Here is a 22,964-nt window from a genome sequence, read left to right as displayed (position 1 = left end):
TGTCTCCACCCCAAACAAGATATAGGATAAAATGTATGTCAAACTGGGGGAGAAAGCCATTCATTTGCATACCAAGAGTGGCTAACATTTACCTAGAGCCTAATTCAGCCAGGCCACATGTTCTGGCATGGAATTTTTCTCATTTATTCCTTCCAGCTACCATGGAGTGTTTTGCTTTGTTTTTATAATGCTGGACAAGACCTAGAGGAGCAAGAATGTGGGGTATACCCAGATGCCAAGCCAGCTCTTCCACCTCAGCTTCTGTTCTTAAGCCTATTGTCTGTTGATTAGCAGCTTCTCAGCACTTCTGTGAATTCGTCCTTACTTAGGTCCTGAATCTTCCAAGGACAAGTGGAAAGTCAAAACTCCTCAGCAAGTATCTGTTGTAAATTGTCTCATTTTCTTCATAGCCATGCGTAATGAGAAAGCAAGTTGTTGCCCACAACACAGCAGCATATAAATCAACATCTCCTTATGAAACCTCAATGGGCATTGATTTTTCTGAATAGGAGACTGGCACCTCCTCACCAAGGGTCTTCTGCTTCTAAAAAAAAAATGTTGTTGTTGTTGTTTTTTTCAGCATGATCTTGATTATCTTCACAAGTTTTTTGATGATCACATTGTTGCTCTAACAGCTGTTTGAAATGGAAATTGCCTTCTGGATAAGAAAGGGGATGGGGGAGGGGAGTTGTTTCCTACTCCTCTCCTTTATTCCTGGAGTATTTCTGCAGAGTTAAATCAGAGAGCACTGGACTGGTACACACATTTTTCTCTTACCCTGAGATCTTTGGGGTGAAAGGGCAACACTGAATTAAGCATTTAGTGTATTCAGAATCTGTGACCCAGAGCTGGTGTCTGAAAGCATCATTGATAATAAGGTTGGAAGCGCATTATACTTTCCTGGTACTTACCTCATGTAGCCTCGGACAATCTACTCCAGGAGTCATAATTATCCCACTAGGAAAACTGTCCCATTGTCTGCTACTTTTTACTGGCAGGAAGTTTTTCTTTCTCTGAATCTGTTCGCAGCAGGGCCTGGTATTCCTCATTTAATTAGAAGCACTTGATAGAAAGAGCCTTTTCCTCATCATTTATGTTATTTTCATTTCAATAATTACATAATAGAATGTCCTCACTTCCAGTAGGCATGTATTTTGTAAGCTGGGACAAAGGACTACCTAAACCATGCCTGGGCTGGTTTTTTTTGGGGGGGGGTATATGACTTTTTGGGGGGGCGTGTGAGTCCTTGGGCTTGAACTAATAATCTGGGCACTGTCCCTGAGCTCTATCTGCTCAAGGCTAGTGCTCTACCACTTGAGCTACAGCTCCACTTCCAGCTTTTCGACTAGTTAATTGTCTTATGGACTTTCCTGCTCAGGCTGGCTTCTAACCAAGATCCTCAGATCTCAGCCTCCTGAGTAACTAGGATTACAGGAATGAGCTACCACGACTGGCTCTCACAACTTCACCTTTTTTTTTTTTGCCAGTCCTGGGCTTGAGCTCAGGGCCTGAGTACTGTCCTTGGACTTTCTCAAGGCTAGAGCTCTACCACTTGAGCCTCAGCACCACTTCCGGCTTTTTTCTATGTATGTGGTACCGAGGAATCGAACCCGGGTCTTCATGCATGCTAGGCAAGCACTTTAACCACTAGGCCAAACTCCCGGCCCGACAACTTCACCTTTTAGATGAATAAAGCAAAGATGTGTTGGTCGTAGCCTATCACATAGAAAATGAGGCTGTCTTTTCTAGGATGGAAACAGATACTAAGTGCTTGGCATGGGGGTGGGAAAGAGGAAATTGTCCCAATATACTGTTCCATCCAGTTGTGGAGGAAATCCTGGAAGGCACCTGCTCAGGGATGGGAGCCTGCTGAGGATTGATGACTGACAACAAGATGCAGGCCTTACTCTCATGGGCCCTATGGTCTAGACTCAGAGAAGAGTGGCTTGGATCAAAGAACTTGACATGTAAGTACATACAATTTTAGAGAGATTTGGTTCAGAGATTCTGATTCTCTAGCTTAGTATAAGGTCTGAAAGTTTAAAAATATATTTTTTTTTTCAGTCATGGAGCTTGAGCCCAGGGCCTGAGCACTGTCCCTGAGCTTTTGGGCTCAAAGTTCTACCACTTTGAGCCACAGCTCCACTGGCAGTTTTTTTCTTGGTTAATTGGAGATAAGAGTCTCACAGGTTTTCTTGACTAGGCTATCTTCCAATTGCGATCCTCAGATCTCAGCCTTCGAAGGAGCTAGGATTACACCGAGGTTGATGGGTTGATGGTCTGCATTTTTGGCATCTTTTGTCAAAATCACTTGAACAGTATTCACTTCCAGATCTCTTAAACTGGACTTCCAAAATATTTCATTTGAAGACCAGATTTGCGGTTGCTTGTTATAAGGTCGCAGTAGAAGAAGCTGGGCCTCTATGGTGGAAGGCACTAGACATTCTGATTTCACTGGAAATCCCCCTCTCCTCTTTAAATGAAATCATGCTGTATTTGTCTTTTTTGTGACTGACATATTTCACAGTATAGGGACCTCAGGATTTGTCCACTCTGCAGCATTTATCAGAACTTTCTTTTTCAAGCTTAGTAATATTTCACTGCATACCACAGCTTTCTCGTGCATTCAGCTGTTGGTGCACACTGTATTTTTTTCATGTTTTGGTACAGTGTGTAATGCAGCTGTGAGGATAGGTGTACAAGAGTCTCGTTAGGACCTTGAAGATTGTCTGAAGATTCTATCTTGAAGAATCTTGTAATGAGGATTATTTATTGTATCCAGAGTCATATTCTCCAGGTGAAAACGTGCAGTGAAGAGAAAGAAAAGGGAAAAGTGAGCTAGGGGCTACTAAGCATTACCACTTGCTTACTGGGCTCTGTGTTCAATATAGACTTGTACAGAATTGTGCAATACAGACTGTGCAGAACTATAGGTGGTACTTGAATACATCTATCTTTTTCTTTTTTATTTAATTTTTATTGGTCATCAGGCTTGAACTCAGGGCCTGGGCACAGTCCTTGAGCTTCTTACGTCAAGATCGGTGCTCTACCACTGTGAGCCACAGCTCCAGTTCTGGTTTTCTGGTGTCCAATTAGAAACAGGAGTCTTATGGGGAGAAAAATCTGCCTGGGCTGGCTTTGAACCACAATCCTCATATCTCAGCCTCCTGAGTAGCTAGAACGGCATGCGTGAGCCACCAGCACTATCTTTGATTTGTAAATCAGCGTCATGTACCCCATCTCAGGAGATGCTGGCTCAGTGGGAGGGGCAGAATCTCTATCTGTCTCCAATGCCACTGAAGAGGACATCAAGGCCAAAACACTCAGGGACTCCCTGCTGCCTCAGTGGCCCCTGAGCAGCAATGGCTTATCTGAAGGCTGTGGCTTACCCACGATTGTAGGTTGAAGTCCCAAGGAAAAGACCCTTGGGTCTGTGCGTAGGGGATTCATGAGAGGATGCTCAACTTCTAACATGTGGAACAACATCTGTGAGGAGGGGGCAGGGTGCAGAAAATGACCTCATCCAGTTTTGCCAGGCACTATGATGCCAAGATGGCTCCTCTCTCTCCCCCCTCCTCTCTGTCTCTCTCTCTGTCTCTCTCTCTGTCTCTCTCTCTCTCCCTCCCTCCCTCCCTCTCTTTCACTCTCTCTCTCTCTCTCTCTCTTTCACTCTCTCTCTCTCTCTCTCTTTCTCTCTCTCTCTCTCTCTCTCTCTCTAGTGGGTCATGGGGCTTGAACTCAGTCTGGGTGTTGTTCCTGAGCTCTTCAGCTCAAGGCTACCACCCTACCCTTGAACCAATTCCCACTTCCCATTTTCTAGAGGTTCATTGAAGATAAGAATCTTAGGTCCTTTTGTGCCCGGGCTGGCTTTGCACCGTAATTTTCAGATCTCAGCCTCCTGAGTAGCTAGGATTACAGGTGTGCCCCGTGGCTCTTCTCCTTTTATGGACTGATTGATTGATTTACTGACTGACTGATTCTTGCATGTTGGGGGGACTGGGGCATGAACTTGTGTCCTCTCATGCTTAGATTTTTTTTCCCCTTCAAGGCTGATACTCTACAACTTCAGCCACACTTCCAACTTGTGGCATTTTTTGGAGATCAGAGTGTCTCAGATTTGTCTGCTTGGGTTGGCTTCAAACTGAGGTTCTCAGAGCTCAGCCTCCTAGATAGCTAGGATGAAAGGCCCTTTGCAGTCACAGGCCTGGGAACAAGCAGAAACAGACTTTTCCTACTGAGCAGTTATTTTCGCCAAGATGTGTGGTGTTGGAGATAAGGGCAAGGATGTGTCTCAGGATATTGAGGTGGCACACAGGGTGTTCTGCCAGGAAACCAAGTAAACGAGTGTATTGCTGGGAAGGACATTTAGGTTTTATCCCTGAAGTACTGTTGACTTTTGTTCTGATTGGTCCAAACTTAAATCCACAATTTTGTGCCATTGGCTACTTTGAAAAGGATTAAAAGTTCATCAGCTGGCAAGATTTGTCAGCAAAACAGTTCTTACTCAGCTGCCAGTTTACCATATAAACCATCTCCAGCCCCCAGAAAAGCAATTCTTATAACAGAACATGGCTTACCTATAGCAGCTTCTTATAAGCTGGGGATGCTTACGTCAAGCAAGCACTTTGACAGAAAAGACTGTCACTCCTACAGTTGTGTGTGTGTGTGTGTGTGTGTGTGTGTGTGTGCGCGCGCGCGCGCGCGCGCGCGCGTGTGTGCGCGCCAGTTCTGAATGCTGTCCCTAAGCTTTGTTTTCACTCAAGGGTACTGATTTATCACTCTACTTTGGGCTTTTTGCTGGTTAATTGGAGATTAGGATCTCACAGACTTTTCTGTCCAGACTATCTTTGAAACATGATCCTCAAATCTCAGCCTCCTGAGTAGCTAAGATTACAGGCGTGAGCCACCCAAGGCCCAGCTAGTCTTAGTAGCCCAGATAGAATGAGTCTGCTGAGTTGCTGCAGCAACTGCTAGAGGAAAAGAATGTCATTTGCAAGGGAATGGGGTAACAAGCCAAAGCCTCCACTGCCACAGTCTTCTGCTCCTTGTCCACCGCCATTCCCTGCATTCTCTCCCTTGTGAGGAGTTGAATGCTAGAGATTGCAACTAGAGGGCGTTTGCATTTCCAGAGATGTTTCAAGCTGCCTCAAGTCCTTTCCCCTCTGATAAATGATGTGCTGAAGACAGGGGCAAGGACAAGGAGGGAAATGGTACCCTGCCTCCTGCTGAGCTTGCTTGTGACCAGCTGAGAGCACATCGAATCCCAAAGCACTGTACTTGAGCTATTTTATATTTGCATCCTTGAGATTTTTCAGGTGTTTTTTTTTTAAAGTGTTCCCTTACATGAGAGGTTAAAAAAAATAGGAGCCAGAAAATAGTCTAAAAGCACATTACCAGGAAATTGTTTCTACTGTGTTTATGACTGTTCTTAATGTTTTATGAATATGCTAAAAAGAAAAAGTGCCAGGGCATATTTCCTTGGGCACTCTAGTTAATTACTTATTCTGAGTGCTTCTACTCCATTCCTTGGCAAAATGTGTTGTGCATTAATTCTGATTATGTACAAAAACCCACCTGCAAGGAAAAACTCTGAATCAGTAATGCTGGTAAAATGAGCAAGCCTCTGGGGGCTCCATTGAGAAGAGGCTACTGGACAGAATTAGAATCTTGTAGCTAAGGCTATTCATAATGTCATTAACATAAAAGCAATTAAATGAGTTTTTAACCTCCAACCCTTTATTGTTATTAATGAACATTAGAAAAACACAGGAGATAAAATTGGTAATTATCTCTGCACCAAGCTATGCAATAATGTGTTTAAATATAAAAACAAAACAAATGATTATTGTTAGTATTTTCAGTAGCAGAAACCCCAGGAGCTGCTCCGTCATATTTAATCACCATGGGCCCACACCAAGAGGGTTAATTAAAAGAGGTTTTTACCTTCTAGGTGCCTGGTTGTTGAGTTTAATATGGAATCAACAAACGGAAATGTAAATTGCAAAATGTCCTAAGCAGTAGCCTAAGGGTTAACCACCTTTACAGACTCGTAGACTGATTCCTTTCTTCTGCTGGACCACAGTCTAAAGCTCCAAAGTCTTACGATTTTTTTCCCTCCTTAAAAATAAAATAAAATATAATTACCATGCAATGTTTTCAAAGCTCAATCCAAGAACAGCGGAGAACTCCAGGCTCATTACTTAAGCATACCATTCCATAAAAAATAATTTAAGCGTTTGGAGAGAAAAAAAAAAGACATGTAGATTTAAAAAGTAATGGCAAATGCAACCTCAGCACTCTGATATTGAAAGAACCTCTAGTTTAATTCTTTTCTTTTATGCAAACTGTAACAGCCTATAAACAAGCGGTGCCAGCCAGAGCTTGTTTACGAGGACACAGCAGTTAATGGATGGTGAAACAGACTGCATCCGACAATAGTTTCCCACTAATTAATTCAGTTTGTGTTTCTTCCGATTGAAAATGTGAATATTACATCGTTTATAATTTGCTCCAAACTAGTTTTGTTTCCAAAGCCCATTTTTTTAAGTGATGTACTCTTCTAATTTGTCTTTGTAGCGGCATTCGGGGCTAAACAATACCATAGAAATGAGATCCTAGAAGTCAGACTTACACAAAACCAGCTATGTGGCAGAGTGGATGCCTTTTGCATTCATTGGATCTTAATTTTTACTTTTTACTCGATCAATATAAAATTAATCATTTTGCCTTTTTTTTTTAAAAAAAAGTATTTTCTAAGATTAAAAGCAATCATGGCAAAACCATTTCAATTTGAATGTTACATTGCAAGATGATTTTGGTCATTTTGACCCCTAGATGATGATAGTCACATTTACTTTCAAAGATTGCCTCTTTCCTTCAGTTCCTTCTGTGCTCAGCATTTTCCTCTGTCCTTCCAAGCCCTTTACGGGGGGACGTGAGGATCAGAATCAGAATGTAGACATGGGAAACAGAGTGAACATCCCGTTTTGATCATACCACCCAAAGTTGCTGGGACTGGGGATGACAGGCCAGCCAGGAATTCCACATACTGAGCTCCTGACAGATGATTAGAGATGACATGGAGAGACCAGAGTGTGAGGGAGGATGAAGAAGGCCTTCCTGTAAGGCCTTTCTCCTCACCTGCCCAGCTCTATGGGTTGGTCTGGGGTGTAGAGAAAGGGGGAGAGGTCGCCTGGCACCATCCCAGCCTCAGGAGCACAGCCGCTCACCCAGGTTTTCTGTTTAGGTCCAGGGTACAAGTTAGGTCAGTGCATGGCTGCCTGGCTTTATTCTTCTGAGTACCATCTGATCATTAATCATTCAAGGAAGAGGCCGTGTACCCTCTTTGTCTGCACAGATTCATCTCTCAGCCACTGCCTAGAACTGAGACTAAGTCACAGCACACTGTGCTAAGCTCCCTAGGATGCAGGAAAATTGGTTCTCAGACAAGGAGTAGAGGTCTTGGCAGGATGGGTGTCTGTTTAGGGAAGATCCACATGCTGGAACTGCAACCAGGGGAAGGAGAAGCAAGTGAATTTTTATTATAAATTTTTTTAAAAAAAAACATTTCTTTTAACACACAGATTTGGAGGTAGGGGAGGGGTGAGTGAAGGCATATTCATTAAGTAACATTTGCATTTTCAAGTTCTATTATTCCTGATCCCTCTGAACAGGCTGCCCTGCTGGTGCCCCTGCCATGTGGCAGACGGAAGCTCAAGGTCAACGTCCGGCTGTTAGCCAGACAATTGGCAACCACAGCCCACTAAACTTTCCTCTTTCTTGTCCCCCTCCCTGGCTATTAACCACCCCCAGGGCACCCGTAGGGGCCGCAAATTTTCTCCTGGCACCTCCTTTGACTGATGAAAATTCTAGAGGCCTGTGAGGTGAATGATGAACAAGCGGAGAGCCATATGCAAAGCCTTTGATGAGCTGACATCAGACAGTTGGGGGGGGGTGGCAGGGTGGCTGCTGAGCTGTCGACCCTTTGATTTTAGTCACTCTGGCTTTCCTGTGTGGCTGCTGCCAGTGGGCCAGCCCAACAGTCGAACAATGGCACAGCCTTTCTCCACTGGAAAAATCATTCTTTGAAGACCTCCAGCTGTCACCTGATAGCTGATGTGGAGAGTATGATTCTGCAGTTGATACCAAAGGAGATCTCTCCCTGACCCATCCCTGACTGCTAGCTGGGCAGGGGAGCTGCTGGCTGAATCACCTTCTGGTCTCCTCCTCTGGCCCCCATCCCAACTCATTTTTCACAAAGCCTCACAAGGATGGATGATAAATATTTTTTACAGACTTCTCTGAGGAAAGAGTGATGTCAATGGCCCATTCCAGATACTCAGGAAATAGGAAAAATGTTGTGAACAGTCCTGTTTAGACGATCTTGATGGCTGTTCAGCTAGTCTGTTTAGAATCCATCTCAATCCAAGTTGCTTAAAAAGAACAAGTAAGATTTTGTATGTGTGTGTGTGTGTGTGTGTGGCCAGGTATGGTGGCTCATGCCTATAATCCTAGCTACTCAGGAGGCTAAGATCTGAGGATCACGGTTCAAAGCCATCCCAGGCACTAAAGAACGTACGACTCTTATCTCCAATAAACTACTTAGAAAAAACCAGAAGTAGTGCTGTGGCTCAAGAGCTGGAGCGCTAGTCTTGAGTATAAACAGACTCAGGGACAGCACCCAGGCCCTGAGTTCAAGCCCCAGGACATGTAAAAGAAAATGGGAAGATGGGTCCTAAGGCACATACAAGTTGACTCTGACAGTCTGCCTAGTTGGAATAGTGGCTCAACAGGACACCTGTACATCTGTAGACTATCTCAGGGAATCAAACTATTTCCGAATACTACCAAGATGTTATTTACCCTTTTCTCTCTCCTGTCATTTGTATAGAAGCATCTTTAAGGCTACGGAGGTGTGATAGTTAGCAGGATGAGTCTTTGGATATTACAGCACTCCCTCCTGCAGGTGTTTGATTTCCTGTGTTTCATACACCTGCAGTGGCCTGAAAATAGCAGGTGAATGTTCCAGTGATAAACTGCATATCATTGTGCCTACTGTGGTAAAATTTTTCTTCTATCTCGATATATCTGGCCCAGAGTGAGAACCCTGCTCTTGTCCGGCATTCTCATACAGCATAGATCACCCACCTATATAGATCACACAACAGTAGTCATGTAGATGCTATCTATGTTATGGTAGTGTTGACGCTCACATAACTATTATTTTACCTAATGATGGCCTCAAGGTATAAAGACAGTGATGCAAGACATTCAAATATGTCTGAAGAGAGACTGTGGTGTCAGTGCTTCCAGCAAGTAGAACAGCCAAATTTCTTGACAACAAAGAGGTAAGTTGAGGTTGCTAAGAGCTCTGGTAAGACCAAACTCTTGTCTATAAAACTATGAAGAAAAGAAAGAAATTTGTGTTGTTTGCTATTGCATCGAACAGGTATGGCCACAGTGTATAAGAAGTACTTAATTAAATGGAAAGAGCATTAATTATAAGGTCTTATACTATCTGAAGTTTCACTCGTGGATCAGTGGAACAGAATACAAGACCCACAAATAAACACACAAACCTACAGCCATCTAATATTTGATAAGGGAGACAAAACCAGAATGGCAAAAGGACAGCCTCTTCATCAAATGGTGTTAGGAAAACTGAACATCCACATACAAAAAAAACAGAAATTGGATCCCCATCTCTTACCTCATATTAACACCAATTGAAAATGGACCAAACACCTCAATGTAAGACCTGAAACCTAGGACAGGAAGTAGCAGGGAAAACATGAGAAGTTCTTGGAACAGGCACGAACTTTCTACGTACAGTTCCGGGACTCAGCAAATCAAAGAAAGAATTGACAAATTGGATTGCATCAAACCAAGAAGGTTTTGCATGGCAAAGCACATAATTAACAAGCTAAAAAGACAGCCTACAGAATAGGAGATCTTTGCCAGCTATATATCAGACATTGGCCTAATGTCCAGAATATACAGAGAGCTTAAGAAACTAAGGCCTCAAAGAATCAATTACCCAATTAATAAATGGGCAGATGAGCTAAATAGAGACATTTCAGGAGAAGTAAAAATGGCCAATAGATACATATAAAGAAACGCTCAATATCTCTGGTTATAAAGGAAATGCGAATCAAAACAACACTGAGATTCCATCTCACCTTAGCTAAAATGGCTATCATCAAGAATGCAAACAGTAACAGATGCTGGGGAGGGTGTTGGGGAAAAGGAATCATAGTACACAGTTGGTAGGAATGTAAACTAATGCAATCTTTCTGGAAGGCAATTTGGAGATTCCTCAAAAACACTAAACATAGAACTACCCTATAACTCAGCAATTCCAATCCTGGCCATTTATCCAAAGGACTACAAACTAAGATACAGTAAAGCCACCAGCACAACCATGTTCATTGCTACTGTACTCATCATCGTCAAGGTATGGAATCCACCCAAATGTCTCTCAGTGGATGAATGGATCAAGAAAGTATGGTCTGTATACACAATGGAATTTTACTCATCCATTAGAAGGGATGATATTACATCATTTGCAACGAAATGGATGGACCTGGAAAAAGTTGTAAGTGAGGTAAGTCAGTCCCAGAGAGACAAAGGACTTATTTTCTCTCACATATGGGAGCTAGAACTAGTTCATGAATGTACAAATAAACACAGGCACAGTTGTATGCAAGTGTACACAAACATATTAACCAGAGTATAGTATTTGGAGGAGATAATTCAAATGGTATACCTCTTTAGACCAACGAACTCACTGTCTAACAAAATGAATACCAGGAAACTTATATTTGAAAGGTGGGGGTTGGAACAGGGTAGAGGGGAGAGGATTGAAAAGAGGAAAATGGGAATGTAGTATACTATACAGTGTATATCCTATGAAGCTAAGAAAATGGAAGGGAGGGGTTAGTTGGAGGAAATGGGGAAAAAGATGAGAGATGTGACGATGACCAAGATGAATTGTACTAATAAACTGATTTGTATGAATGAATGGTAATTCCTTTGTACAACTACTTAAAGATAATAAAAAGTATCTTTAAAAAAGAAGAGCTGCAGATCCCAGGCTTCAAGACCTCAGTCATGCCATTTGCATTTCTATAGATGCACTTAGAGTTAACACACACACACACACACACACACACACACACACACACACACACACACACAAATTTTTGTCTGCCATGAGGCATGAACTCAGGAACTGGGTGCGATCCCTGAGCTCTTTTGCTCAACGCTAGCACTCTACCACGTTGAACCACAGCTCCACTTCCTGCTTTTTCTGTGATTAATTGGAGTATGAGGCTCGCCAACTTTCCTGCTCAGGCTGGCTTCCACTTGAGATCCTCAAACCTCAGCCCCCTGAGAAGTTAGAATTGCAGGTGTGAGCCCCCACTGCCTGGCTTCCTAGCTTTCTTCTGTGTGCCAGGGTGATGGAAATCAGTACCAAACTGGGGTCAATATTCCACCATAGTCACTCTTGTTCGGATGGGCTGCATCATTACATTTTCATTTCCAAGTCTCTTCCCCAATGTGTATTTCTTTTCTGCCTGAACTTGTGGTCAGGTATTTATATGCTATCTTTTTCATAAGTTCTCCATCACCTCTATGTGTTTGAAGAACAGTGCTATTTCTTCATGAGCTGAACCTACCATCTTGACCCACAGTCTAAGCCCCTATCTTCAGAAAGGAGCTAAGGAGCGGATTTGCCAAAGACAGCAATACTAAATCTTTTTAACTTACCAAAGCAGATGGCATCCCCCACACACACCAGGGCCACCCAAAATGCAAAGCACTAATTAGATTTTGGTAAAGATTTTTAATTAGAGCTGAGCAATGCCGCCCTTGGATTGGCGATTGCAAATTAAACAGAACTATTTCGTTTACGTTAATGGTCATGGAGGTTAATTAAAATTTTCCTTTTCGAAATATAGAGCCCAAGTCTCTATGTAATTTAATAGGTTTTATATTCATGCAGAGCAAGAATGGCAGTTTCAATATTTAATTCTTGCTCCATAAACTCTGAAGGCAAAAACATATTCTCCCCAACTTGTGAACTCTCTTTATGCAGGAGAGACAAGTCACGAAGGAAAAGTTGTGAGTTGCTAGGTAACTTGATGCCTGTGGAAAACTCTGATGAAATATATTAAAATCAGATTTCTTGGAGCAGATGGGCAAACTGAAGTGGAAAATAAATTCAAATGATTGATATTGGCTTTTCATGCCCAAACTAAAATCTCCTTGCAGTGAAGGCCTTGCTACAGAGTGTGTCATGTCTTCTCGACGCCATGAAACCATCTGAGCTTCGGGAAGTGAATTACTTTCCAGAAAATGGGAAAGAGCCACGAAGAATGAGCACTGCGGAGTGAAGGAAGGGATTTTAAATGTGGCTGCTTCCCTTGTCTCTTACAGGGTACACCACTTTCCTTGAAGTGAATGGACTTGATCGATGTGGTTTTGCCTTTAAAGCTTCCACATCATAATTAGAAAGAAAAATCAGGGGCTGAGGTGCAGCTCAGTAGTAGTGTGTGCTTAGCATGCATGAGGGCCAGAGTTCAAACCCCAGTGTGAACACACACACACACACACACACACACACACAAATACCAGGTTCTTTAAAAACAGTTGAACTAGGAATTGTATCAGCTAAACCAGAATGCCCTAGTTTTCCATGGTTCAAGCCAGAAGCTCTTAAAAAACAGGAAGGAATAATCATAGTATAATGTAACCATCAAAATATAACTATCAGCTTCACACAGAAATTGAGTTGATAGTAGTTGAGGCTGAGAATGAGTAGAAGTTGTTAGTTATTTCTTCGTGGGGTTTTTTTGGGGGAGGTTGATTTTTGTATGTGACCTTGGGGGAAGAGGGTAAGCATGGTGGGGTTACCCAAAGTCCTGTTCAGGAGCTGGGCGGTGGCTCACACCTGTAATCCTAGGTATTCAGGAGGCTGAGGATGGGGTAGGAAAGTCTATGAGATTCTTATCTCCAATGAACTACAAAGCAAAAGCCAAAAGGAGGGCTGTGGCTCAAGTGGTAGAGTGTTAGCCTTGAACACAAAGAAGCTCAGGGACAGTGCTTAGGTCCTGAGTTCAAGCCTCAGGATCGAAAGAAAGAGAGCAGGAAGGGAGGGAGGGAGGTACAAAGGAAGGAAGGAAGGAAGGAAGGAGGGAGGGAGGGAGGGAGGGAGGGAGGAAAGGAAGGAAGGAAGGAAGGAAGGAAGGAAGGAAGGAAGGAAGGAAGGAAGGAAGGAAGGAAGGCAGGCAGGCAGGCAGGCAGGCAGGCTCCTTCAGGAATCTTTTTCTGAAGGAGAATCTTCCATCATCTTATAACCCCAGAAAGTTACTTTGTAACTCAATTATCTATAAAGCTTTAAGGTGGATGAATTTGCAGAAAAATGATTCAAGCAGAATCTGAGTTGAGTGCTGTGGCATGATCCATAGTCCCAGCAACTAGGAAAGCTGAAGCAGGAGGATCACTTGAGTCCAGGAGTTTGAGACCAGTCTGAACAACATACTGAGACTTTTGTCCCAAACAAGCCAAATCTGGTAGTTAACAGTCTTGAAACAAAGCAGGATACCCAAGTTCCAAGAAATGATATTTCTGGGAAGTGTTAACACCTCTCTAATGACATGTACAGAAAATCCAAATAAACAGAGGAAGAAATGAATTCTACAACTCCACCATACATATGATGGGTTCTCTTCTTATGTCACAATGACAAATTTCCCCATGAGAGTGAGGATGTAGTTCAGTGGTAGGGAACTTACCTGGTATATGCAGTCACAAGGCCTTGAGTTTAATCCCAGAAGCAAAAGCCACTAGATAAATAAATAAATAACACCAAGAAGAAGCACAATAGTTTGCTAAGAAATTGCAGTGAGAAATGGATTGCCACGTGTGGCTACTGACTCCAGCATGTTTATCACTTGTCACTATTTCATTAATTTATCATAGCACCCTACCCTACAGAAGGTGTTTGTTTTGTCTTGCTTCCAAGTTGAGAAAAAAAATCCCCAGGAGCCTAGAAATTGTTTTTAAAACAGAGCCATCGACCAACAAAGATTGTAGAACCATAATCCAGAAGTTCTCCTGCCTGATTTCCAAGACTTGGCTTCTCATGAGGGAGTTTAGGACTCATGGGAGGGGAAGACTCTGGGACCCTGCAACATGGGAGTGTAAATTGGTTTGATTTTTGGCACTATCTATAAAAATGTTAAGTGCCCATGCCAAATGTTTCTTCACAAAATTACCTTAATTTTTGTTTTTACCAGTCCTGGGGCTTGAACTCAGGGCCTGGGCACTGTCCCTGAGCTTCTTTTGCTCAAGGCTACCACTCTACACTCTACCACTTGAGCCACAGCGCTACTTCCGGCTTTTTCTGTGTATGTGATACCAAGGTATTAAAACTCAGGGCTTTGGGGCCAAGAACTTGGCCTAGTGGTTAAAGTGCTTGCCTAGCATGCACGAAGACCCGGGTTTGATTCCTTGGTACCACATATATAGAAAAAGCTGGAAGTGGTGCTGAGGCTCAAGTGGTAGAGTTTTAGCCTTGAGAAAGTCCAAGGACAGTGCTCAGGCCCTGAGCTCAAGCCCAGGACTGGCCAAAAACAAAAAAACAAAAAAACCTCAGGGCTTCATTGCAAACGAGGCGAGCACTCTAACACTAGGCCACATTCCCAGTCCCAAAGTCTGAGTTTTTTGGTTTTTGTTGTTGTTGTTGTTTGGGGGTTGTTTATTTATTTATTGTCAGTCATGGGGCTTGAACTCTGGGCCCAGGAACTCTTCAGCTCAAGGCTGTGCTCTACCACTTCGAAACACAATGCCACTTCCTCTTAAATTTTTTTTAAAATTTTTCTTTCTGTTAAGTGGTGTGTGTGTGTGTGTGTGTGTGTGTGTGTGTGCACCAGTCCTGCAGCTTGAACTCAGGTGTCTCTGCTTTCTCCCTCTCTCTTTTTTTCTTCCTGTGTATGTGGTACCGTGTAATGGAACCCTGGTCTTCATGCATGCTAGACAACCATTCTACCACTAGGCCCAATTCCTGGCCCCATGTGTCTCAGCTTTCTCGCTCAAAGCTAGTGCTCTAGTACTTGAGTCACAGTTCCACTTCTGGATTCTTTATTTATTTATTTATTTTTTGGGGGGGTAATGAATTGAGATTAGAGTCTCACAGACTTTCCTGCCTTGGGCTAGCTTCAAATTGTAATCCTCAGCTTTCACCCTCCTCAGCAGCTAGGATTACAGGCCTGAGCCACCGAAACCCAGCTCTTTTTGTTATCTTTAAGTAGTTGTACAAAGGAATTTCAATTCAACAAATTGGTTTCTAAGAACAATGCATTTTGGTCAATGTCAAATTGTCTGTGTACTAGAGAAAAACTGGAAGTATTCCATTAATAGAAGATTGGTTAGGTGATTTCTGGTTAAAACCATATGATAGGATTTTATGAGTGATAAAAACCATGAGGAAAATCTACACGGACCCATGAAGAGGTATTCTCAATACTGGCCAATAAAAAAATAAGTTGCAAAGCCTGCTGCTGGTAGTATAATCCTAGCTGCTCAAGAGGCTGAGATCTGAAGATCACGGTTCCAAGCCAGCCAAGGTACCAAAAGTCTGTGAGACTCTTATCTCCAACCAACCACGCCCAAACCAGAAGTGGCACTGTGGCTTAAAGTGATGAGTGTAGCCTTGAGCTGAAAAGCTCAGGGATAGTGCTCAAGCCCCATGACTGCCCCCCCTCCCCCCAAAACAAATTAAGTTGCAGGGCTGGGAAGTAACTTAGTGGCAAAGCACTTGTCCAACAAGTACAACATCCTGGGTTTGATCTCCAGTATGAAAGAAAAAGAAAGAAAGAAAGAAAGAAAGAAAGAAAGAAAGAAAGAAAGAAAGAAAGAAAGAAAGAAAAAAAGAAAGAAAGAAAGAAAGGAAGAAAGAAAGAAGGAAAGAGAGAGAGAGAGAGAAAGAGAGAGAGAGAAAGAGAGAGAGAGAGAGAGAGAAATGGAAGGAGGGAAGGAAGGAAGGAAGGAAGGAAGGAAGGAAGGAAGGACCAACAAAAGTTGCAGAAATCTAAGTTGCACAGGAGCAGATGCTTGTGAGCGAGTTGTATGTAGGGGTACAGGCCTGTTTGATGGACAGGAAGTACCTAGAATCAGAGGAGGTAGCATGGAATCTCTAGGGTGCTTGTGGGCGGGGTGGTTGGTTGGTAGGGAAGAGAAGGAAACTTTACTTTTCACTTTGTACCAGTTTCAGCTTATTGAGGTTTCTTTCTTTTTTTTTTTCTTTCTAATAAGCAAGTATGACTTTCATAATGAAAGAGGAAAAAAATTTTAAAGAAAGCCCTTTGAACTTAGAAAATAATGGAAGGGATTTATAACACAAAAATGAAGTGGGTCAGGATCTGTTGGAGAATAAATGGAAGGCAGATGATGATTAAGAAGCTAATGATTGCCAAAGGTCATTTATGTCTTCATGCTAATTGCCCAGGAAGATTCACAGAGAACTTTAGCATGGAGAGAGTGCACCTTGCAGGCAGAAGACCAAATAAAGGGAACTCTTCATGATATTTTGGATAACTTGTGAAACCAAGGCCCAAATACTTTTATATTTTTTCCTCCAATCTCTTCAGTGCCTGGATTCTTCCATGTAATTTTTCTGTTCATGCAAAGCACAAGCAAAAGGCATCTCAGGTAGGAAGAGAATAATAATTCTCTCTCCCACCCCTGCCCCACAAAAAAAATGAAGCTTGGCTATGGAAAACCATTCTATTCTCTGGATACATGGGGGCCACTGTGACAGCTGTGGCCCTTTCTACATAGAGATATTCGCCTGTCGAATCTGCAGAGGCAGATTGCTTTTGCCTGGCTAATCCAGCCATACGCTGGAGAAATGAGCAAAGGACCAAAGCTACCCATATGTGCAACAGATTCCAACAGGAGATGAGTGGCACAGCTCAGCCATTTCAGTGCTTTGCAGCATAATGTCAGCATAGCCATTTGTGTTGAATTCATTTTCTTTGCTGGAAAGCTAAAAGGCATCTCTGCTCAGTCTCTGAGCTAGCTCAAACAACTCAGAGCACTGTTGGGCAGGAAACATGCCTCAGTATAAAATTATGGGCTACCCATCCAATGTGTGCTTTTTTAAAACCAAGATCATTTTCCTTTAGACTTTAGAAGCCATTGCTTGCACTTTGCACTCTCTAATAATAATATTTATTATGTCAGCTAATATATACTGGGATTTATTATGTGCATTAATCTCTTTCTCTCTCTTTGTGCTCAAGGTTAGCACTCGACCACTTTGAGCCACCACACCACTCCTGATTTTCTGGTGGGTAATTGGAGATAGGAGTCTCATGGACTTTCTTGTCCTGGCTGGCTTTGCACCACAATCCTCAGATCTCAGCCTCCTGAGTAGCTAGGATTACAGGCATGAGCGACCAGCACCTGGCTTCATTTTTTTGCTGTGACCACAAAACCAAAATTATTGTTTGCTTAGATAATAATAATAATAATAATAAACTTCCTTTTTCTTTTTTTTTTTGCCAGTCCTGGGCTTGAGCTCAGGGCCTGAGCACTATCCTTTGACTTTCTCAAGGCTAGAGCTCTACCACTTGAGCCTCAGCACCATTTCCAGCTTTTTTTTTTTTCTATGTATGTGGTACTGAGGAGTCGAACCCGGGTCTTCGTGCATGCTAGGCAAGCACTCTACCACTAGGCCAAACTCCCAGTCCCTAAACTTCCTTTTTCTACTCAAATCTAACATTTCAACTATCTACCTGGTAAATCGAATTTTAGGGTCTTGTCCATATAGCATTATTATAGGGACTTCAGTGCACTTGTTTATCAGTGTGGAGAGGTGTCTGTGAGGATTATCTAAGTTTCCGAGTTTCTGAATTAGGAATGATTCTTTTAAATGAGTCGAGCACAGATTTGGACCAATAAGAAACAAACTTGTATGAGTGGGCCATGATTAATAATGAAATGAAACATCTCTTTTCTGCTTCCAGAGGTCTGGGGCCAATGTATGCGGGCCATTTGGAAAATACATCAAATATTGGCTGTTGTTTCAAAGTATATACTGAATAATACAGGGCCTCACTCATTCTTAGAACATTGTCCTCTCTGGGTATGCCATAACTGAATTTACTCTTCTTTAAGATCAACTGCTGCTCACCATAAAATAAGTTATTTGGTCAGGAACGAGAGCTTATATGATGCTGTGGTGGGTAGCATTGGCTGAAGTGTTTCCTATACAAGGTGTGTCTATTCCTGAGGGGAGAAACCATTATCTCCTTCACCGTGATGCAATCACCATTCCCTGAGAACCGTACACCCCCCCAATATCACGACTTTCCTACCCCCAAAGTTGACTCATGGTCTTGTCTGTTATTGGTAGGTTGAGCAGAGAGCAGGGATGGGCCAGCTCAACCTTAATGAGGGAAATCTCCTATCACTGACCATACCTTTAATCTCCAGCCATGACATCATGGTTATCCTATCCTGTTGCTGGGCTACTCTTCAAGCATTTTATATAAATTAATTAAATAAGTCTGCATTATATATCTACGAAGGGGTAGCTACCATCGGTCTCCTTTGATCGATGAGAAAAATGGAAGAGATATGGTTAAGTAAGTTACCTAAACAGGAGAACCCTGATTCAGAGAGCCTCAGCTACGTCCTGAGCCTGGGTATTTGATCGTGGGTACTCTGTGGATTAATAAAGGTAGTGGCCTATCTGTAGGAAGCAGCCAGACAAAAAAACTTGTCTAAACCAAGGGAATCTCCATATCCTCGCAATCTGGTGACCTTATTCTTTTCTTTGATTCCAGCCCTTTCCAGGGCAACTCAATTCAGCTTTCTTATCCTGGAAAGACTCTACTTAGAGATTTCCCCATCCGTGAGAACTCAAATCTCTGGTTCCTTACCTTCCATCTCTAGCCCAACTGACTGTTTCCATCATGAACAGCTTTTGCCTTCTTGTTTGGCAACCCCATCAATCATTACACATATACTTATTATGTGTCATGGTTTATTGCTATCATGCCTGTCCCCCCCTGCACTCAGGCTTTGCAGATCCACCAGATATCTTCTTGCCTTCCTCTCGGATCCTCTCAGCCACCTTTTGCTGTGGCCTCTAGCTTGGCCCAGGTTTAACCTGGTAAGGACTTTGTCTCAGCTGGACAATGAATCATTAGACTGTGTGACCTCAGCAATTCTTTCTCCAACAACTTGAAAAAAATGTGCGCAGGGATTTGTCTGTTTAGTACCCACACCTGCAAATAACCTACATGTTTGAAGAATTCATATCATTTGGAGCAAACTTCGAATAGTGAGAATAAACATGGATAGATAGAGTTGACCTCTTATGTCCAGGTGCACATATGGGCATCAACACCTACTTTGTCCTCCCTGATCTCAGTGCTGAGGCCTGACAGAATGTATTCCCCATTCATAGGGAATTTCATGCAGATTTGTTGCTAAGGGGTGTGTGTGTGTGTGTGTGTGTGTGTGTGTGTGTGTGTGTGTTCCCAAGAAGATGGCTCTTACACTGTATTTCACTCTCACTGAGTGATAGAATGATCTGCCAGAGTCAGATCATCTGGACCTCATCCTCCAGAGTGTAGGACATACCCAGAACTATTAGGGTCAATTCTTTTTTTTTTTTGGCCAGTCCTGGGCCTTGAACTCAGAGCCTGGGCACTGCCCTTGGGCTTTCTCAAGGCTAGAGCCCTACCACTTAAGCCAAAGCACCATTTCTGGCTTTTTGCTATGTATGTGGTACCAACGAAGCACACTTGGGTCTTCGTGCATGCTAGGCAAGCACTCTACCACTAGGCCAAACTCCCAGCCCCATCATTAGTGTCAATTCTTCTCTAGCTGTTATGTGTGGGCCTACAAATCAACAGGTGGAAATAGATGGGTTTCTTTTCCCCATCATTATCAGTGACCCATTTGTGAAATCTCTATTAGGGCAGCTGACCTTGACCACTGAGAGGAACCAGGTCACTGCTTGTCAATGAAGGGACAGTGAGGGACGATGTCTAGACCCAGGATGGAATGGAACATCTCTTAATGACAATTCCAATACGGCAGCAAACTCAGCCTGAAGGGGCAATAGCAACCCACATGCCTTGGGGATGTGGGTTGTTTCTCTGAGCCCCTCCTAGATGCCTCATAGGTTGCTGGAAAACAACTTAGGCCAATTGAGGTATTGACAAAGGGTGAGGGAACCTAGAATGAGTGGTAGGAGATGATTTAATAAAAAGTATCCATGATGGCATTGGGATTAGTAACAGTAGGGACTGGATGTCATGATGTCAACTTTCCTGTATCAAGTCTTGAAGGCTCTGTGAGGAAAAATAAACCAATGTAAGGAGTCAGAGAATAGGAGGGTTAGGCAACTATTTTTAATTTTGTTTTTGTCAGTTGTGGGGCTTGAACTCTGAGCCTGGATGCTGTCCCTGAACACATCACTGTAAGACTAGTGTTCTACCATGTTGAGCCATAGCATCACTTCTGGTTTTCTGGTGGTTAATTGAAGATAAGAGTTTCACAGAATTTTGTGTCAAGGATGGCTTTGAACCACAGTCCTCATATCACCTCACAGCTATAATCCTAGTAACTCACAGGAGGCTGAGATCTGAGGATCATGGTTCAAAGCCAGCCTGGACTGGAAAGCCTATGATAGTCTCATCTCCACTTAACCAGCCCAAAGCCAGAAGTAGAGCTGTGGCTGTAGTGGTAGAGCACTAGCTTTTTTTTGCCAGTCCTGGGGATTGAACTCAGGATCTGAGCACTGTCCTTGGGCTTTCTCAAGGTTAGAGCTCTACCGCTTAAGCCACAGCACCACTTCCAGATTTTTCTATGTATGTGGTACTAAGGAATTGAACCCAGATCTTTGTGTATGCCAGGCAAGCACTCTACCACTAGGCCAAGCTCCTGGCTCCAGTAGAGTACTAGCTTTGAGCACAAAGCTCAGGGACAGTTGCCCAGGTCCTGAGTTCAAGCTCCAGGACAAGCATACACACACACACACACACACACACACACACACACACACACACACACACACACACAGAGTTATCAAGGGATATTTCTCTGATCAGGTAATAACTGACCACATACAAGTCTAATTCTTGGAATTAGATCATTTCAAAGAAGAGGAAGCTGCAAGTCCAGTTCCAAAGCAAGATTGTGCTTGATCCGTTTGGGAAGGCTCTGGTGGCTGGCAGGGCATGGGCAGGGAGACCATGGAAACCACACTGACAAGGAAAGCTATGGCAGCTAAAACCAGGAATGGCTTTGCAGGTGGTACAGTAAGGACTTCTGATTTAATCAGATGTAAGATGTGGAGCCATCTGCAGATTCTGAGAAGGCAGTCTAGATGTATTGCTTTATCCCTGCTGCTCTGTGAAGAGTCTGTGTGTGGCCAACGCTGAGTAGAAAGGTCATTTAAGAGAGTGTGTGGATCTCATTTGAGATGGGCATTCTAGTTGAGTAAAACAAAGATATAGGGGTCGCTCAGTATCAAGTCTTGCATTAAGGATGGTGTTACTACTTTTCCAAGATGATCTTAAGCTACAGTTGAGTAAAAAACAAACAACTTCTTTACATGGTAACAAGTCTTTTCATAAAGCATAACAAAATTCACCAGGCCCAGGAACTGTGAGACTCTTATCTCCAACGAACCACCAAAATGCCAGAAGTAGAGCCTGAGTTCAAGTCCCAGGACTGGCGCCCCTATAAAAAGGGTCCCCAGGGCACCCAGCCCCGGCTTCTGTAAGAAGAATCTGGACAGCACCACTGTGGCTGTGCATGGGGAGGAGATCTTCTGCAAGTCCTGCTACAGCAAGAAGTATGGGCCAAAAGGCTATGGCTACGGGCAGGGCACAGGGACTCTGAGCACCGACAAAGGGGAGTCGCTGGGCATCAAGCATGAGGAAGCCCCTGGCCACAGGCCCACCACTAACCCCAATGCATCCAAGTTTGCCCAGAAGATGGGCGGTTCCGAGCGCTGCCCTCGGTGTAGCCAGGCAGTCTATGCAGCAGAGAAGGTGATTGGTGCCGGGAAGTCCTGGCATAAGTCCTGCTTCCAGTGTGCCAAGTGTGGGAAAGGCCTGGAGTCCACCACCCTGGCAGACAAGGATGGAGAGATCTATTGCAAAGGATGCTATGCTAAAAACTTTGGGCCCAAGGGCTTCCACTTTGGACAAGGAGCTGGAGCCTTGGTCCACTCAGAATGAGGCTGCTGTTGCCCGCTGCACCTGCCCACTCCTGTGCTTCTCATGGCCACCCCTCTCCCAGCAGCCTTGGAGACCCCAGGACCTCTCTCACCCAGCCCTGCCACACTAATGACTTGAACTTGGGCATCTGGCTCCCTTTGGTTTGGGGGTTCTGCCTGAGCTCCCAAGTCACTAAGGAGCTCCCCCTGCCTGTCCTCTGTTACTGCCACTAGTAGGAGACACGTGTCTTTTTAGTCTAAGTGGGACCAGACCCCCTTTCCCCACACTTCACCCCACATACCTCTGCTCTTGGCCTTGTGGGCTCAGTGTTCAACAGCAACTGGCCAGGGCACCACTGAGGCCCACATCTTGAAGCCCAGAGGAGGAACAGCAGCAGTAGGCCAATGGAGAGAAGGAAGCAGGTCCAGGAAGAGGAGGTGGAAGACAGTGGCTTACTGAGTCTTAGGGATTCCCCTGGGGTAGAGGGTAGGCCGCTGCTGTCCCTAAGATTAAGTCTGAGTCCCCCTGGGAGTCACTGTAGAAGGCAGAGATGTGTACAGGCATGGCCTTGCCCTTGCTTCTCTGGCCTGGGTCAGAACTGGGTGGAACTGGTGTTCTCCCATTTAGGACTCAAGGATTCAAATTTGCATGTGGTTCCTGGTTTAGGGAATCCTAGTAAAATACATCCAACGCACATTTGACTTTATTGGTGGTCCA

General features: G+C 43.6%; 1 protein-coding gene across 1 annotated transcript; it reads left to right on the top strand.

Moving 5' to 3' along the window:
• The first annotated feature begins 3,229 nt into the window (after positions 1 to 3,229).
• On the top strand, positions 3,230 to 22,677 carry LOC150061227 (cysteine and glycine-rich protein 1-like). Its single transcript, XM_090333649.1, has 4 exons — positions 3,230 to 3,397; positions 7,674 to 7,732; positions 9,246 to 9,347; positions 21,785 to 22,677. The coding sequence occupies exons 1-4, from the start codon at positions 3,230 to 3,232 to the stop codon at positions 22,266 to 22,268; spliced, it is 813 nt and encodes a 270-aa protein (XP_090189775.1). The 3' UTR covers positions 22,269 to 22,677.
• Positions 22,678 to 22,964: the final 287 nt, after the last annotated feature.

Source organism: Megascapheus bottae, chromosome 6 (assembly GCF_031878675.1).
Source record: "Megascapheus bottae isolate mThoBot1 chromosome 6, mThoBot2.hap1, whole genome shotgun sequence".
NCBI lineage: Eukaryota > Metazoa > Chordata > Mammalia > Rodentia > Geomyidae > Megascapheus > Megascapheus bottae.
Note: the sequence above shows the minus strand (reverse complement) of the source record. Positions and strands in the feature narration are given on the sequence as shown.

Excerpts from the sequence above, each read along its gene's own strand:
- LOC150061227 (XM_090333649.1), top strand. The coding sequence starts at position 3,230 with ATGTACCCCATCTCAGGAGATGCTGGCTCAGTGGGAGGGGCAGAATCT. Across the intron at positions 7,733-9,245 it reads CTCAAGGTCAACGTCCGGCT|GTATAAAGACAGTGATGCAA; the intron begins GTTAGCCAGACA and ends GATGGCCTCAAG. Across the intron at positions 9,348-21,784 it reads AATTTCTTGACAACAAAGAG|GGCACCCAGCCCCGGCTTCT; the intron begins GTAAGTTGAGGT and ends AAGGGTCCCCAG.